The sequence below is a fragment of the Scyliorhinus canicula genome, chromosome 2 (assembly GCF_902713615.1).
Source record: "Scyliorhinus canicula chromosome 2, sScyCan1.1, whole genome shotgun sequence".
NCBI classification, from domain to species: Eukaryota; Metazoa; Chordata; class Chondrichthyes; order Carcharhiniformes; family Scyliorhinidae; genus Scyliorhinus; species Scyliorhinus canicula.
This window is the reverse complement of record NC_052147.1, coordinates 227,726,491-227,745,300: the sequence shown is the minus strand read 5'-3', so window position 1 is coordinate 227,745,300 and position 18,810 is coordinate 227,726,491. Positions and strand designations below refer to the sequence as shown.

The following is an 18,810-nucleotide window of genomic DNA, read 5'->3' as shown; positions in this document are numbered from 1 at the left end:
CACCATCTAGTGTAAATGAATTTCAAATTCTCCCTGGATTTATTTGTAAGTCCTATTTAAAGTCCTTTTTGTCAGTACTTAATTGATTAATTAATGTGTAGCGTTTCTCCTGTGCCAATCCTTTTAATAGCCGTGTTCCTTCCCATTGAAATGTTGATACTTTGACATCAGTTTGTTAACCATTCATTAATATCCTTAATTTCACGAGGGATGCTTCTTCCTTTCCCAAACAATAAAAGCAACCCTTTGGGTTTTGAGGCAATTTTTGTCTGTGTATTTTTTAAAATCCTTTTGCCATTTTACTGTAGGGTAAATAGTTGGTTACATTTTGATTGATCTAACAAAGTCTTTGTGCTCATACGTAGAGTGACTGTAAGTCTTTAATGACTCTTGGAACTATTTAAAAATAGACAGTAAAGGATACAAACTGTCTCCATGCTTACTGGTAACGGCTCCGTCCAACACTGAACTGACCCTGGGTGTGGGTCAAGTGTTTTCTTATATCACTGTGTTGCCAATACTGTACTCAGTCCTATGTCAACCCTCTGTGTTCCAGACCCTTATACTACACATTTTAGCCATTCCGGTTGTTTACCTCTACTTTGGGATGTCACTGGGCATGGAGCTGTCACATTCAGAATTCTTTATCCCCTATTTTCTTTTCATGTGTAGTATTTCAGGAAGCCAGCTCATCATTATTAGTGTCTTTACCTGTCTGGTATGCATGACTGTCTATTGTTCTAAGCAAGGAATCCATAGCATCTGTAGTCCATTCATGATCCGGCGTGATGACGTCAAGACATTGATCTTCCATAATACGGATGTTGGTTGGGCACTGAAATCAGAAGATCGTGTGCCATTTTTAAAAAATGAATTAAAGGGCGATTGAGCTTGTTAATAAACCAGTGCACCCGCATAATGTTATCCATGCCACAATGCCGTGTCATGTGTTTTTTTTGTCAGTAAGTGTTGCAAAGGCAGGTGTAGCTGACTTGACCTGAACAAGGCTGGAAGATGTTGCTGTTCTGGTAATTTGTTTTTTTGTTAACTTTAAAATTGCATTGGGGCTTCTCCTGAGGGAGGGGACAAGCAGAAAGTGCTGCAAACAAATGACTGCAGTACAGCATTTTTCTGCCCCAATGAGAATATTTTTTTTGGAAAAATATACTTTATTCGGAAAATACCTTAAAGAACATTACAAACATTTTAAAATGGTCATTACATAAAAGTGCAATAATATTCAGGTGCTTTACCTACATCATGTTGCACTTTTGAGGTGCGTCAATACAGTCAAAGAAATATTGCAGACATTTAAAAATGCCTGTTACAAATGGTGCAAAGGCATTTAGGGGCTGGGATTCTCCGATCCCACGCCGGGTCGGAGAATCGCCGGGGGGGGGCATGCGAATCCCACCATGCCGCGGCGCCAGTCGGGGGCCGTTGAAAGTGGGTCTGGGCCCCTTACTAGCTGGTGAGTCCATTCTCTCCTCCTCCATCTGTGGAGAGACAGTTAAAGGGTCAGTCTTTTCCTCGGCGCTTGCTATCCTTATGGGGAGGGGGTCAGCTGTATTTGTGTGTCCTTTCCTCACTGGCAAGGACTTCCAAAGGCATACTGGCAAGGCATTCCAAAGGCTTCTGTGCAAAGTTATGTATATAGTTATATTAGAGGAGATGGTGGCATAGTGGTAATGTCACTAGACTGGTAATCCAGAGGCCCAGGCTAATGCTCTGGGAACACGAGTTCAAATCCCACCACGACAGCTGGTGGATTTAAAATTCAATTAATAAAGCTAGTCTCAGTAATGGTGACCATGACAATAATCATCGATTGTTGTAAAAAACCATTTGGTTTACTAATGTTCTTTTTGTGAATTAAATCTGCCACCCTTACCTGGTTTGGCTTACATGTGACTCCAGAGCTAAAGCAACGTGGCTCTCTCTTAACCCGCCTCTGAAATGGCCTCGCAAGCCACTCAGTTCAAGGGCAATTAGGGATGGGCAACAAATACTGACCTTGGCAGTGTTGCCCACACCCCATGAAAGTTTAAATTAGTTCATGGAATCAAAGGGACAGTGGAAATGTGGATACAAAATTGGCTGAATAATGGGAAGCAGAGAATAGTCGATGGACATTTTTTGGGCTGGATGTAGGTTTGTAGTGGTGTTCCCAGGGGTCGGTATTGCTCTTCCTGATATATATTAATGATCTAGATCTTGGCGTGCAGGGGACAGTTTCAAAGTTCGAGGATGATACAAAATTTGGTAGCATTGTAAACTGTGAGTAAGAATCTGTGGACCATCAAAAGGGCATAGACAAGTTTGTGGGCGGCAGATACGTAGCAGATGAGGTTCAATGCATTGAAGTGAGATGATTCATTTTAGAACATAGAACAGTACAGCACAGAACAGGCCCTTCGGCCCTCGATGTTGTGCCGAGCAATGATCACTCTACTTAAACCCACGTAACCCGTATACCCGTAACCCAACAATCCCCCCATTAACCTTACACTACGGGCAATTTAGCATGGCCAATCCACCTAACCCGCACATCTTTGGACTGTGGGAGGAAACCGGAGCACCCGGAGGAAACCCACGCACACACAGGGAGGACGTGCAGACTCCACACAGACAGTGACCCAGCCGGGAATCGAACCTGGGACCCTGGAGCTGTGAAGCATTGATGCTAACCACCATGCTACCGTGAGGCCCCACGGTGCTAACCCCATTTTGGTAGGAATAACACGGAGAGACATCAAATAAGGGGTAAAATTCTTGAAGGTGTGCAGGAGCAGAGGGATTTGGGTGTTTTTGTGCATAAATCATTAAAGGTGACGGGATAGGTAGAGAGAGCAGTTAATAAAGCGTGTAGTAGTCAAGGCTTTATTAATAGGGGCATAAAGGACAGAAGCAAGGAGGTTATGCTGAACTTGTATAAGACACTAGTTAGACCTAAGCTGGAGTATTGGGTACAGTTCTGGGCACACCACTATAGAAAGGATGTGAATGCATTAGCAGAGTTCAGAAGAGGTTTACAAGAATGGTTCCAGGGATGAAAAACTTCAGTTATGAGAATAGATTGGAGAGGTTGCGACTGTTCTCCGTGGAGAGAAAAAGGCTAAGAAGAAATTTGATAGAGATCTTCAAAATCATGAGGGAGCTGGACAGAGTAGATAGTGAGAAACTGTTCCTGCTCATAAAAGGGTCAAGAATGAGAGGGCACAGATTTAAGGTGATTTGCGAAAGAAACAAATGAGATGGGAGAAAAAGCTTCTTCACACAGTGTGTGGTTTGGGTCTGGAATGCTCTGCCTGGACGTGTTGGAGGCAGGTTCGATCGAGGCATTCAAGAGGGCATCAGATTACTTGAATAGAAACAATGTGCAGAGGTACGAGGAAAAGATGTCCAAAGTCCAAAGATGTGCGGTTTAGGTGGATTGGTCATGCTAAATTGCCCGTAGTGTCCTAATACAGTAGTAAGGTTAAGGGGGGGGAGTTGTTGGGTTACGGGTATAGGGTGGATACATGGGTTTGAGTAGGGTGATCATTGCTCGGCACAACATCGAGGGCCGAAGGGCCTGTTCTGTGCTGTACTGTTCTATGTTCTATGAAAGGGCAGGAGAATGGCACTGTCACCCTGCTCATTAGGAGAGCCGATATAAACATGATGGGTTGAATGGCCTCCTTCTGCACCGTAACAATTCTGTGATAATGAGTCGGGTTCAAGAGTCTTGTAATAACTGCAATCTCCCATGCTAGGGGTCCCCTTAAATGGGTGACTGTGACCAATCTCTGGTTCATGGCCTAACCTTTCTGGCCTCTTTCCATTTCCGATTGGGTGAGCTTCCCATCATACCGGTCTGCTGTTGGCTAGATTCCCAATAGGCAGGCATTAAGTAATCATGAGATGCATTATTGGGCATCTTTCAAAGCGGGCGCAGGAGTTGGTAATCCACGTACTTCTGGTCAGGCTCCCACCCACCGCTGAGCAGTGTAAAATTCAGCTGTTTGTTCCTGTATATTAGGCAGTGCTTGATGTCTTTTTTATTGTGATACTATAGGTATCTTTGCAACTTTTCTAACCATTATTGCTATTCCTAATTTTAATTCACCCAATTTCCCCCATCTCATTCTGTACTAGGTACTATGTCAATATAGCTCTGTGCCGGGATTCTCTAAAAACGCGGCTAAGTGTTGACTCCGGTGTAAACACCGCAGTGTTTCACGCCGGCATGCAACAGGCCTCTTGGCCCAGCTATTCTGTAGCCCACAGGGGGCCAGGCCGGAACAGGAGTGCTCCGTGCTGCTCCAGCTGCCGTACGATTGCGGGCCTGGCCGTCGTGGAGGCCACCACCGGAGACTGATCCCCCCCCCGGTCCCCTACCAGAATGGCCACCGCAGCCGCAACGCCGCGCTCCTGGCAGGTGGAACCATACGTGAACCATGCCACCGCAGAGAATCCCTGCGGGGGGCCTCTTTCTACGGCCCCCGACCGTCGGCGGGTTGACTGCGCGCAAGCGACTATTGCTGATTCTCCGGTCGCCGGAGAATCGCGTTCCCGCATCGGACCCAATCTCGGGTCTGAGGCCCCATTCTCCGCTCCCGTGCCGAACGCCACTTCGGCATGGAGGCTCGGTGAATCCCGGCCACGATCTTTCTTAAACTGGTCTCCAGTCCCTCATTTGGTTTGCTCTTTCTCTCAACAGTGCCTGACTATGTCAATGTTCTGTAAGTTCACTTTCTGAGCCTTAACTATAACACTCAAAATACCCTCTTGCTATTGAGTGTTCTTATTAATTCCTCTACCATACTCTCAGTTAACTCACCTGATGAAGGAGCTGTGCTTCGAAAGCTAGTGATTTGAAACAAATGTGTTTGACTTTAACCTAGTGTTGTAAGACTTGTTAATTGCCCACCCCAGTCCAACGCTGGCATCTCCACATCAGACTCTCAATTAACTTACCCTATGGTACGATTCATTCCTCATGATCAGCAAAATTGTTGTTAAAGCTTTCAAATATGAACTCTTATGGTGATAGGAGATGAACAGATGTGGCCAACGGTTGGGGCTGGTGCAGTTGGAGAAGGGGAAACCTGACACAGCTTCATTTCATAAAATGTTTTTTAAAAACATCTTGTAAATTTGGACATTGTGGAAAGGGTTTTTAACTATATTTTGAGATGCATGACTGAATTTTCATCAACCTTTCAACTGGAATGATATGGGGATCTTCTGGCTGACCCACTGTTACCCTGCCCCATTTCCTGGGTCATGGCTGCTGAAGTATTCAGGTCAGGTTCCCATCGCTATGTGCACCTTCTATTGGGAATCTGCCACAGCGTGGGAAGTGCTATGTTCTGCAGCTGCGGTATTTCACTTTCACCAGTTCCTTCAACAGAGAGGCCAAAAGCTGCATAAAATTGAGAAGCCTCCAAAATTGAAGCACCCTAGTGCAAAAAGTCATAATGAGAAGGAAGGGAAGTAACAGGAGAATAATCAAAAGTCTACATCATCCCTACTCTTTACTTACTGCCTTAACATAACTGAACGCCACTTCATGACTGACCTTGTCCCTGAAAGGAGGAATTGGAAAATGGAAATTTGGACCAGATCTACCCTACCTGCTGTGAATTGCATACAGCATGGCTGGCAAGTGATGGGAGGAAAATACTGCCCCCAAGATGAGGGCAAATGCATGGAAATTTGGTGGAACCACTTTCAGTAAAAGACCTCCTTACCCAGAGTGGACAGCCTTTAGTCCTCCCTTCCATTTGAATGTGGTTCAACTATTTTATTTCCAGCTGTAACAAAAAAGTATAATGGAAATTTCAGAAGTGACCATTTTGTATTTGAATGATGGTCAGAGGAATTATTTATTTATGTTTTTTTATTGCACTGTTAAATATGATATCAGCTTATTCTTATGTTAATCTCAAGGTGTTGGAGTGAAGAAAGATAACCTTACATTAAAATTGTAAAGCATATAACTCAACTTCTTGGTTCACTTTTTTTTTAAAAAGAGTAAATCCTTTGTAAATTCATAGCTGTGCACAACCTGTTTTTTTAAGAGGTCAGCTCAAGAATCACATGCTTTTCTTAATATGTATGAATAGCTGGGACTTGGGTGGATAGGGCACAATGTCAAAATTTTCACAGGAGGGGTGTGGGGCAGGGAAGAGCGTTAAATTCTGGCGGTAGAATATAATAGCAAGGAAGTTACAATAATAACTCGGCGCTTTTTTAAAAAAAAAAAGTAGTTTGGCTTTAGCTGGTGTATTGTGTCCAATCCTGGGCATGACGAGAAGAATGTGGAACTTTAGGCAGATCGCAGAAAAGATTTGTGAGAATGGATCCAGGGTTGAGGAACTTCAGTTAACATGAATGGATTGGAGAATTTGTTTTTGGAAGAGGGAAGGTTGAAAAGAGATTTGTCAGAAGTGTTCAGGATCATAAGGGATCTAGCCAGAGTAGATAGACAGACAAAAACAGAAAATACTGGACAAGCTCAGCAGGTCTGACAGCATCTGTAGAGAGAAAAGGGAGCTAACGTTTTGAGTCTGGCTGACTCTTTGCAGATGGAGAGAAACTGTTTTCATTGGCAGAAGGGTCAATAACCAAAGGGCATAGACTTGAAGTGATTGGCTAAGGAACCCAAGGCATTGTGGGGAAAATCTTTGTACATAGCAAGTGGTTATGGTCTGGAATAAACTGCCGGAGACTGTGGTTGTTGCAGGTTCAATCGTGGCTTCCTAATGGGAATTAGCTAAGCATCTGAAGGGAAAACATTTTGACGGCTAGGGAAAAAGGATAGGGACTGGTTAAATTGTTTTAGCAGAGAACCAGCACTTCCACGCGTGTTGAATGGAACACTGTGCTGTAACTATTCCAAAATGTTTGATTTCTTATGCTATAAGCTGGTCAACAACAATTTGAGGGTTCAGTATATAATGCAACTTCCATGATTGGACATGTTATTGTGGTTGTATGGGGGTGATATAATGAGTCGTGATGAGAAAGGCAGCCCCGCTCTTTTATACAGGCTGGATGGGTCAGCTGACCTTTTCCTGTCCATTTGTGTTTGTTCATGTGCAATTTAAATCCATTTTTTAAAAGTTGTTCGCTTTTGTGCGTATTACTTTATGGGATTCAGGGATGAAATGTATCATTTTTAATAAAGTTATTTGTGACATCTCTTTTTACATGTCTGAATAATGGGCTGTCCCTTTTCTAATACCCTCTCAAACTCACACTTTTCTGGTTTCCAGTCTTTTATGTCCTTTGAGGCATCCCTTACACTCTGGCTACACAACAGCTGCTTTGCACTTGTCTCTGTTGCCTTTCTCCCATTAAGTCCCAATTCTCACCATTTCCAAGTACAATTCTGTTTCTGCGTCATTGAGGCACAGTTCGAGTGCACTTGGCCTGGCTTTTCACTGACGGAACCACATAAATACTGGAAGGAGCCAAAAGGAATGGTATTCATTTGAGCTGAAGGAAACATCACCTGATCAAACAGTCCTAAAGTACAACAACACTTCAGAGTCAATTAAATTTAGGTGACGTGTTAAGAGTTGATCCTGTTTCAATTAATGCTGAGAGATAGCATGTAAACATTGAGCTTTGGGATGTTGGAAGAAGCAAAGTGAGAGAGGGAAGGGCAGTTGATAAGCCATTTGATTGGCCTCTTATTAGGGATAAATATGTTCATAAACTACCAATCAGAACAAAATACTGCAGATACAGAAAAACAAAACCCGAGAAAATCCTCGATGCTCAGCAAAGCGGCAGCATCCGTGGAGAGTGAAACCTAGTTAATGGTCTGGATGTCACGGGGAGCCATATTGCCCCCCCCCACCCCATTGCAAGACCAGTTGCCAACGTGCTGCCGGCGGGCTCAGCGAGCAGAGTGTGGGGCTAAACAAGTTGAGAGTGGGACTTTTTGCCCCTCAAAAGAGAGGAACTCATGCCCTCGAGAGCCACCGGTCAATCTGATTAGCCAGCAGCTCTAGCAGTCTCAGCAGAGTCAGTTCTCAGTAGTGGTCACTGCTGGAATTGCAAGGAGGACCCTGATTGAAGATGATGTGGAGATGCCGGCGTTGGACTGGGGTGAGCACAGTAAGAAGTCTTACAACACCAGGTTAAAGTCCAACAGGTTTGTTTCAAACACGAGCTTTCGGAACACCGGAGGAAGGAGCAGTGCTCCGAAAGCTTGTGTTTGAAACAAACCTGTTGGACTTTAACCTGATTGAAGAGGACACTTGTTCTCGGCAAGAGACAAGTCTGGGATAGTGGACGGAAGAGATTGGGGAATGGAGGGAGGTTGTGTTGAGGAGGTGAGAAGGAATAAAGAAGGGGTTATTGTCATGGGGGATGCACCCAATGTGCACAGGACACATCCCCTATCTGCTCCACCTGAATGATCCCCTCCTCCCGCCACTCGCCCTCCTGCGTTTTAAGCAATTTCTTTAAAATGGCAGCCTGCCCACTGCCACCTGCCTACTCACACCAACGAGTTTCTGGTTGAGCAGCATATTATTCCAGCCAGTTGGCTTAGCAACAAGCTCAATTGGCCATTAATGTATTTATTTAAAAATGCTGGCCCGCTTGCCTATCATATTATGGAGGAGAGATATACCGAAAGTATAAAAACATAACCTTCTACATGATGACCATAGTTAATTTCTCCATATGTGAGCTAATTCTGTATGGCCAATATGTTGGAGTAATACTGTAAAATGTATTTTAAATGTGAGGAAGAAATTCCATTTGTTGAAATTCTAATGATTTACCACTGTGTTCAGTCTATCTTTTGTCTTTTGTTTTCTCCTGTCCTTTTCCTCTGGGATTGCACTTCCTATTTCACTTGTTGATCTATAATTATCTTGAAGAACTAGCATTTTGTAGAAACGTATAAGTAAGCATGTTCGAGCTTCAATGGGATTCATAGAATAGTTATTACTGTTTTCAGTTGGGGAACTGTCTGACCTGGAAAAATAGCACGGGGGCATGGTAGCACAGTGGTTAGCACAGTTGCTTCACAGCTCCAGGGTCTGTGGTTCGATTCCCGTCTTGGGTCACTGTCCGTGCGGAATCTTCATGTCCTCCCCGTGTCTGCGTGGGTTTCCTCTGGGTGCCCCGGTTTCCTCCCACAGTCCAAAGATGTGCAGGTTAGGTGAATTGGCCATGATAAATTGCCCTTAGTGTCCAAAAAGGTTAGGTGGGGCTACTGGGTTACAGGGATAGGGTGGGCTTGGGTAGTGTGCCCTTTCCAACTGCCGGTGCAGACTTGATGGACCGAATGGCCTCCTGCACTGTAAATTCTATGGTTCTGTGAGTTTCGCATTTGGTGTGGGGTTCCTTTTGATGTCAACTGTACCTGAAGTTTCTGTAAAATTAATATATACTATTTAAATTTTTTCTGGCTTTGTGATATCCTTTTGAGCATACAAGAGGATTTTTTCTTGCATAATGGGGTAACAGTAAAGGTGATATCTTCCATACTTGTATGAAATGAGAGTAATCACACTTAATATAAAATGCCACCATGTCAATGCAAGACCTACCATACCACTAGCATACACTAATAACTTAATAAGGAAATAATATAAATCCAAAACCCAGCTACAGGGACTACATTTACCAAAAGGATGTTTTCCTTTTTACACTCTCTCAAGAAAACATTCCTGTTCAGACTGAGGATGGCAATTAGAATGGTGCAGTTAGCTCGGAGAAGCTGGGCATTTGAATTTAAATTGCTTTTGTTTTCTCAATTCATTTAAATTGGTTCATTTATTGGTATATTTTTATTTTTCAGATTAAAAAATGTTTACGAAAGAATATAAAGCAAGCAATGATCAGTTTTGAAACGCTTTTCCTTTCCTCCCTGCTCCCCACTCTTTGACCCGTTTTTCCCTGTTGCATGTACAGTTGTCCGTTAAGATGCAGTTTGCTTTGGGTGACGTGAGCCTTTACTATTTTCCCAAAATGGCCATTTTTCTTAAGTCCCAGATTAGAGGGTCTGTGCTTAGCAAGTTACTTGATCAACAGAAGCATCTTAGCCAAATCTGAAAGCGCTCAACCAATATCCATATGCACTTCGAGCAAGAATCTCTGAGGAGAAATCACAATTACTAACCCTATTTTTTTAAAGCCCTCCCATCCTTTTCTAAAGATGCTGAGACCAATTATACCTTTTGTGTACCATAGTTATTGTGACCTGCTGGTATTGTTAGGCCGAGTGTTAATTTGAACAGTATTTATTTTTTTTTGTCCTGCAGTCAATTTGTAAAACTTGCATAGCTTTTATTTTGAACATTTTTTTGAAAATGTGCTGCTCAATATGTTTTCAGTCATCAATTTCTTGTTCATTTTATCAACAGCAAAAGATCCAAGCCAAAAGCCCCAGCGCCACCAACATTCTCCAAACATGTTGAGAGTTCTTCAGTAGCTAAGAGACTGGAGGGTGAAGATAAAACAATGGAACAGAAGGACAATGTTAATAGACACTTTGATTTGACTGTGGTTCTGCCAGGAGGACTGGAACAATCAACCAATATAAATGGAAGGTTGGTTCTTTTGTACCTTATCCCACATTCACCTATAATGCATCTTTTTATAGCTTGGTTTGTGTTTCTATTGAGACATACAATATAGAACAGTACAGCACAGAACAGGCCCTTCGGCCCTCGATGTTGTGCCAAGCATTGTCTGAAACCAAGATCAAGCTATCCCACTCCCTGTCATTGTGGTGTGCTCCATGTGCCTATCCAATAACCGCTTGAAAGTTCCTAAAGTGCCCGACTCCACTATCACAGCAGGCAGTCCATTCCACACCCTAACCACTCTATGAATAAAGAACCTACCTCAGACATCCCTCCTATATCTCCCACCCTGATCCTTGTAGTTATGCCCCCCTGTAACACCCGAGGAAATAGTCTCTGAACGTCCACTCTATCTATCCCCCTCATCATCTTATAAACCTCAATTAAGTCGCCTCTCATCCTCCTCCGCTCCAAAGAGAAAAGCCCTAGCTCCCTCAACCTTTCCTCATAAGACCTATCCTGCAAACTAGGCAGCATCCTGGTAAATCACCTTTGCACCCTTTCCAATGCTTCCACATCCTTCCCATAAGGAGGTGACCAGAACTGCACACAATACTCCAAATGTAGTCTCACCAGGGTCATGTACAGTTGCAGCATAAACCCGCGCCTCTTAAACTCAAGCCCCCTGTTAATAAACGCTAACACACTATAGGCCTTCTTCACGGCTATATCCACTTGAGTGGCAACCTTCAGAGATCTGTGGACATGAACCCCAAGATCTCTCTGTTCCTCCACATTCCTCCGAACCCTGCCGTTGACCCTGTAATCCGTATTCAAATTTTTTCTACCAAAATGAATCACCTCACACTTATCAGGGTGAAACTCCATCTGCCATTTTTCGGCCCAGCTCTGCATCCTATCAATGTCTCTTTGCAGCCTACAACAGCCCTCCACCTCATCCACGACTCCACCAATCTTGGTGTCATCAGCAAATTTACTGACCCACCCTTCAGCCCCCTCCTCCAAGTCATTGATAAAAATCACAAATAGCAGAGGACCCAGCACTGATCCCTGTGGTACACCGCTGGTAACTGGTCTCCAGTCTGAAAATTTTCCATCCACCACCACCCTCTGTCTTCTATGTGATAGCCAGTTACTTATCCAATTGGCCAAATTTCCCTCTATCCCACACCTCCTTACTTTCTTCATGAGTTGACCATGGGGAACGCCTTACTGAAATCCATGTATACAACATCAACTGCTCTACCTTCATCTACACACTTAGTTATCTCCTCAAAGAATTCAATCAAATTTGTGAGGCAAAACTTCGCCTTCACAAATCCGTGTTGACTATCCCGGATTAAGCTGCATCTTCCAAATGGTCATAAATCCTATCCTTCAGGACTTTTTCCATTAACTTACCGACCACCGAAGTAAGACTAACTGGCCTATAATTACCAGGGTCATTCCTATTCCCTTTCTTGAACAGGGGAACAACATTCGCCATTCTCCAGTCTTCTGGCACTATCCCAGTGGACAGTGAGGACTCGAAAATCAAAGCCAAAGGCTCTGCAATCTCATCCCTTGCCTCCCAAAGAATCCTTGGATATATCCCATCTGGCCCAGGGGACTTGTCGACCCTCAGTTTTTTTCAAAATTGCTAATATATCCCTCCTCAGAACATCAACTCCTCCAGCCTACCCGCCTGTATCACACTCTCTTCCTCAAAAACATGGTCCCTCTCCTTGGTGAACACTGAAGAAAAGTATTCATTCAACAGTTCTCCTATTTCTTCTGACTCCATACGCAAGTTCCCACTACTGTCCTTGACCGGCCCTAACCTCATAAAAAGCCTTGGGGTTTTCCTTGATCCGACCCGCCAAGGACTTCTCATGCACCCTCCTAGCTCTCGCCTAAGCCCTTTTTTTTTAGCTCATTCCTTGCTACCTTGTAACCCTCAAGCGACCCAACTGAACCTTGTTTTCTCATCCTTACATACACTTCCTTTTTCCTCTTGACAAAACATTCAACCTCTTTTGTGAAACATGGTTCCCTCACATGGCCATTTCCTCCCTGCCTGACAGGGACATGCCTATCAAGGACATGCAGTATTTGTTCCTTGAACAAGCTCCACTTCTCATTTGTACCTTTCCCTGACAGTTTCTGTTCCCATCTTATGCTGCCTAATTCTTGCCTAATCGCATCATAATTACCCCTCCCCCAATTATAAACCTTGCCCTGCCGTATGGCCCTATCCCTCTCCATTGCAATAATGAAAGACACCGAATTGTGGTCACTATCTCCAAAGTGCTCTCCCACAAACAAATCTAACACTTGGCCCGGTTCATTACCCAGTACCAAATCCAATGTGGCCCCCCCCCCTCTTGTCGGCCTGTCCACATATTGTGTCAGGAAACCCTCCTGCACACACTGTACAAAAACTGCCCCATCCGAACTGTTCGACCTATAGAGGTTCCAATCAATATTTGGAAAGTTAAAGTCACCCATGACAACTACCCTGAGACCTCCACACCTATCCATAATCTGTTTTGCAATTTCTTCCTCCACATCTCTATTACTATTTGGAGGCCTATAGAAAACTCCAAACAACGTAACTGCTCCTTTCCTATTTCTAACTTCAGCCCATATTACCTCAGTAGGCAGATCCCCCTCGAACTGCCTTTCTGCAGCCGTTAAATTATCCTTGATTAACAATGCGACTCCTCCACCTCTTTTACCACCTTCCCTCCTCTTACTGAAACATCTGTACCCCGGAACTTCCAACAACCATTCCTGTCCCTGTTCTAACCATGTCTCCGTAATGGCACAACATCGTAGTCCCAAGTACCAATCCACGCTTCAGGTTCACCTACCTTATTCCAGATGCTCCTTGCATTGAAGTAGATACACTTCAACCCATCTTTCTGTCTGCTGGTTCACTCCTGCGACCTTGATACCCTCCTCAGTACCTCACTACTCTCAACACTGGTTTATGGACGACAGCTCGTTTTCTCATCCCCCCGACAAATTAGTTTAAACCCACCCCCGAAGAGCCGTATCAAATTTCCCTCCCAGGATATTGGTGCCCCTCTGGTTCAGGTGCAAACCATCCTGTCTGTACAGGTCCCACCTTCCCCAGAATGTACTCCAATTATCCACGTAACTGAAACCCTTCCTCCTACACCATCCCTGCAGCCACGTGTTTATCTGCACTCTCTCCCTGTTCCTCACCTCGCTAGCACGTGACCCATCTATCTTGATTCTTCGGACTTGACAACGGCTCCTCCACAAACAACCTTCTAGATACAGTGACCGCAATGCACTGATGCAAATTGTCCCCGCAACAGCCAATCAGCAGCTCCACTCTATTGCCCTCTGCTGGATACTTGCCTTCACTTGAACACGGAGGGTATCTTGCTTAGGTACACGTTCTGGATGCAGTGACCGCAATGCACTAATGCAAATTTTCCCCGCAACAGCCAATCAGCAGCTCCGCTCTGCTGCCCTCTGCTGGATGAGACACTTTCTAAAATGTTTTGTCTATTTTCTAATTAATATTGTAACTACAAATCATATCATCATTGTGGCTAATAATATTGTGACCACTGAATGTATTACAAAATTAATGATAATCATGTTATGTATGTGATTGCACATGCAAAGTCATCTCCTTTCAGCACCGATTAATTGGCTGCAAGTTTTAAAAACAATATTATTTACACATACAATTTCATTTGGCGCAATAGATATTATTTAATTTTATGCCAGCTCACTTTAGTTTGCATTATACAGTAATTTTAAGGCTTTTAAAAGTATGATGTTGCATGCTGTCTTGGCTCATGTCATGTCACAAGTTTTATTGCATTTGCAGAGTCATATATGGACTATCTGATATGGTTCAGGACAGCTTTTAGTACTGGTGATTGATGGGGCTGCAATTAATCCTGGAAGCGTGATGGGACAGAGGTTATTGGATTGAGTGATGCATGGCCTGAGAAATGTAAAGACCAGTGAGATGCGGCATCCTTCATCTCGGCATGGTGGCACAGTAGTTAGCACTGCTACCGCACAACTCCAGGATCCCGGGTTAATTCCAGCCTCGGGTGACTATCTGTGTGGAGTTTGCACTTTCTCCTCATGTCTGCGTGGGTTTCTTCCAGATGCTTTAGTTTCCTCCCACAGCCCAAAGATGTGCAAGTTAGCTGGATTGGCCTTGCTAAATTGCTCCTTAGTGTCCAAAAAGATTAGATCAGGTTACAGGGTTATGGGGATAGGATGGAGGCGTGGGCTTGGGTAAGGTGCTCTTTCCAAGGGCTAGTGAAGATTCGATGGGCTGAATGGCCTCCTTCTACACTGTTAATTCTATGGTCTCCTTTTGATTTTAAGCCCGAATTGAAGAAGTTGGTTTTTAAGTTTTGGCAATGTGCATGAGATACTTCTAAAAGTTTACCTTGCAGGGATTGGTGAAATATACTTCGAGTTGAGAACAGTTGGTTGATCGTTGTGAAAATAGTTCCAGGTTTAAAACAAATGCTTAATGAAATCTTTCAGAGGTGGAATACAGATTATGGTAGCGATAATTTGATTGTTATTTCAAAGAGCCAGCACGGGGGTACTGGACCAAATGGCCTCCTTCTGTGATTCTGTGAAATCAGTTCACTGTTGAGTCCAAATGTAATTTGAAGATAGCTATCATGGAAAAAAATCTGATGACATTGAGCTGAGGAAGAATCATTATCACCATCTCAGGAAAAGCTCCAGGGCAAAGAGACTATCGAAATCAGACAAGACAATTAGGAATCAGGATATAGATAGCAGTTAAGACATAACCCCTGCAGTAACAACCTTCCAAAACCAATCCATTTTTGCCCTCCGTACTGCGAGAAAAATCCCTTCAGACTTTCACCAATGTTTGCACAGATATCACTTCACATTGATGGCTGAAGACTTCACGATAACCATTTGGAAAAATAAACCCGCTTTGTTCAGCTGTTATAATTTACAGTGTCTTCACAGACTGGCATCACCGAATTAATTGACTTGGCATGCTATCTAGAGTATATTTGGACTGAATTCACAGGGTTAGAAGTCTGAAACAATGGCCAGGATTACAGGTGGGACCTGCGGAGGATGGGAATGGAATATTTGGAGAGTCAGCCAAAGGTCCACAGACTTTCAATGGCACTGGAAAATCCCGGCCACGGGTTGGGTCAGAAGTTCCCAGCCCTTGTTTAGGAGGGGGAAAGAATATTTTATTCATGTGAGAAATTTATTGCACTTTATTTAAGAAAAAATAAAACGTTTCTATGTACTTTAAATCGGGTGCTTGCAATATGACATTAGGTTAGCAATTGTATAAGTCCTGTAATTCAGTGGTGATTAAAATTGGCAAGTCCTGCAATTATACACTTCGTAGAATCATGGAAAAACACAGCACAGAAGAAAGCGGTTCAGCCCATTATATCTGTTCCAACTCTTTTGGAAGAGTTATTCAATTAGTCCCTTTTCTTGCATAGATTGCATAGAATGCCTACAGTGCAGAAGGAGGCCATTCAGCCCACCGTCTGCACCGATCTCCCAAAAGAGCACTCGGCCCAGGTTCACTCCCCCACCCAACCTAACCTGCACATCCCTGAATACTTAACGGGCAATTATCATGACCAGTCCACCTAACCTGCACATCTTTGGACTGTGGGAGGAAACCGGAGCACCCGGAGGAAAACCACACAGACACTGGGGGAGAACATGCAAACACACACAGTCACCCGAGGCTGGAATCGAACCGAGCCCCTGGAGCTGTGAGGCAGCAGTGCTGACCACTGCACCACTATGCTACCACCATAGAATATGTAGCACCTCTATGTTAAGGCCATAAGATATAGGAGCAGAATTAGGCCACTCGGCCCATCGAATCTGCTCCGCCATTCAATCGTGGCTGATAGTTTTCTCATCCACATTCTCCTGCCTTCTCCCCATAACCCCTGATCCCCTTATTAATCAAGAACCTATCCATCTCTGTCTTAAAGACACTCAGTGATTTGGCCTCCACAGCCTTCTGCAGCAAAGAGTTCCACAGATTCACCACCCTCTGGCTGAAGAAATTCCTCCTCATCTCTGTTTTAAAGGATGATCCCTTTAGTCTGAAATTGTGTCCTCTGCTTCTCGTTTTTCCCATAAGTGGAAACATCCTCTCTATGTCCATTCTATCCAGGCCACGCAGTGTCCTGTAAGTTTCAATAATATTTCCCCTCATCCTTCTCAACTCCAGCGAGTACAGACCCAGAGTCCTCAACCGTTCCTCATACGACAAGTTCTTCATTCCAGGGATCATTCTTGTGAACCTCCTCTGGACCCTTTCCAAGGCAAGCACATCCTTTCTTCGATACGGGGCCCAAAACTGCTCCGAATACTCCAAATGAGGTCTGACCGGAGCCTTAACAGCCTCAGAAGTACATCCCTGCTCTTGTATCCTAGCCCTCTCGACGTGAATGCTAACATTGTATTTGCCTTCCTAACTGCCGACTGAACCTGCAAGTTAACCTCGAGAGAATCGTGAACAAGGACTCCAAGTCCCTTTGTGCTTCTGATTTCCTAAGTATTTCCCCATTTAGAAAATAGTCTATGCCTCCATTCCTCCTTCCACAGTGCTTAACCTCACACTTTTCCACATTGTGGGCGGGATTCTCCCGTACCCGGTGGGGCGGGGGTTCCCGGCGGGATGGAGTGGCGTGAACCACTCCGGCGTCGGGCCGCCCCAAAGGTGCAGAATCCTCCGCACCTTCAGGGGCTAGGCCTGCCCCGGAGTGGTTGGCGCCCTGCCGGCCGGCGAGATAGGGGCTTGGCGCCACGCCAACCGGCGGCAAAGGGCCATCGCTGGCCGGCGCATGCGCGGGAGCGCCAGCGGGTGCTGGTGTAATCCGCGCGCATGTGCTGGAGTGTTCATCTTCGCATCAGCCATTGCGGAGGACCATAACGGCCGATGCGGAGTAATAGGTGCCCCCACGGCACAGGCCCGCCCGCAGATCGGTGGGCCCCGACCGTGGGCCAGGCCACCGTGGGGGCACCTCCCGGGGAAAGATCCCCCCGCGACCCCTCCCGGGGCAAGATCCCCCCGCGACCCCCCCCCCCCAGGAACCCCCGAACCCGCCCACGCCGCCAGGTCCCGCCGGTAAGGGACCTACTCAGACTTACGCCGGCTGGACCGGCTACAGACAGGCGGGACTTCGGCCCATCGCGGGCCGGAGAATTCGGGTGGCGGTGCGACTCACACGGGGCCGGTTTTTGGGGGGGGGTGGGGGTGAGAGAATTGGGAGGACGGCGGGGGCGGGATTCACGCCAACCCCCGGCGATTCTCCCGCCCGGACGGGGGGGGGGGGCGGAGAATCCCGCCCTGTATTTCTTCTGCCGCTTCTTTGCCCACTCTCCTGTTCCCTTCGGTGAAAATGAAATGCACTAATTTAATCTCATTTGCAATATGTAGCATATTGTTTTATAAACAAAGGGAAATTTGTGGGAGGACAAAGAAGCCATTTTTTTGTTCACACCTATTATTAGCACATACTGTAGCAGCTCAGAGTTAGTAGGTTAATATACTTCACAACTCACCAATGCCAGAGGTTGAACCCAATAAAATCCCAGAAGCACAATAAACTCATAGTTGCTAACCTTCAAACCTCATTTGGACACTGCGCTGAGAGCTGAGAACAGCTGGCTGTATTTGCTTCATAAAGCATTGTCTGTGCTTACACTGAAAAAGCATGATGTGCAGTAGAAGTGACTGCCAATGGAATATGGGACAATTTGACATGATCCAAAATAAGCAGATGTTTGGCCCACCCGCAAGCAGCACAAGTTTTGCACCACAAAAAAAAGGCAAGAAATACTTCGATTCTCATGGAAAGCTGACAGTTAGCAACTTTTAATATGATTTATGACGATCACTTGCTTTATTTGGTTACAATGATCTTTCTATTCTACACATGGTATATTTGTCCTTGTTTTTGATTGGCCTGTGTGAATGACCAGGGTTGATTGAGATAGTCTGGATAGGTTGTTCTGAAATGAACTCTTGCAGTGGCAAAACTGTCCGAAGTTTTCTAAAGGACCAAACATTAAGATTGCATCATTTTCTGTTGAATTACAAAACATCTTGGGCCCTGATTTGTCTGAGGTAATGATTTATTTATACAAAGCATTTAGATTCTCAATGACCACTCCTGATCTGATGCCAACTCCAAACTCTTAGAAAGCATATGATTACTCTTTAAAGTGT

At 44.8% G+C, this 18,810-nt stretch overlaps 1 protein-coding gene across 5 annotated transcripts in view; it reads left to right on the top strand.

Moving 5' to 3' along the window:
• The window catches only part of cobll1b (cordon-bleu WH2 repeat protein-like 1b), a 251,139-nt gene that overhangs the window by 146,820 nt on the left and 85,509 nt on the right, over positions 1-18,810 (top strand). For all 5 annotated transcript variants that reach the window (XM_038789697.1, XM_038789694.1, XM_038789695.1 and 2 more), the window contains one exon: positions 10,377-10,562. In XM_038789697.1, coding sequence (XP_038645625.1) covers positions 10,377-10,562 — 186 coding nt within the window. The remainder of the gene's footprint in view (positions 1-10,376; positions 10,563-18,810) is intronic.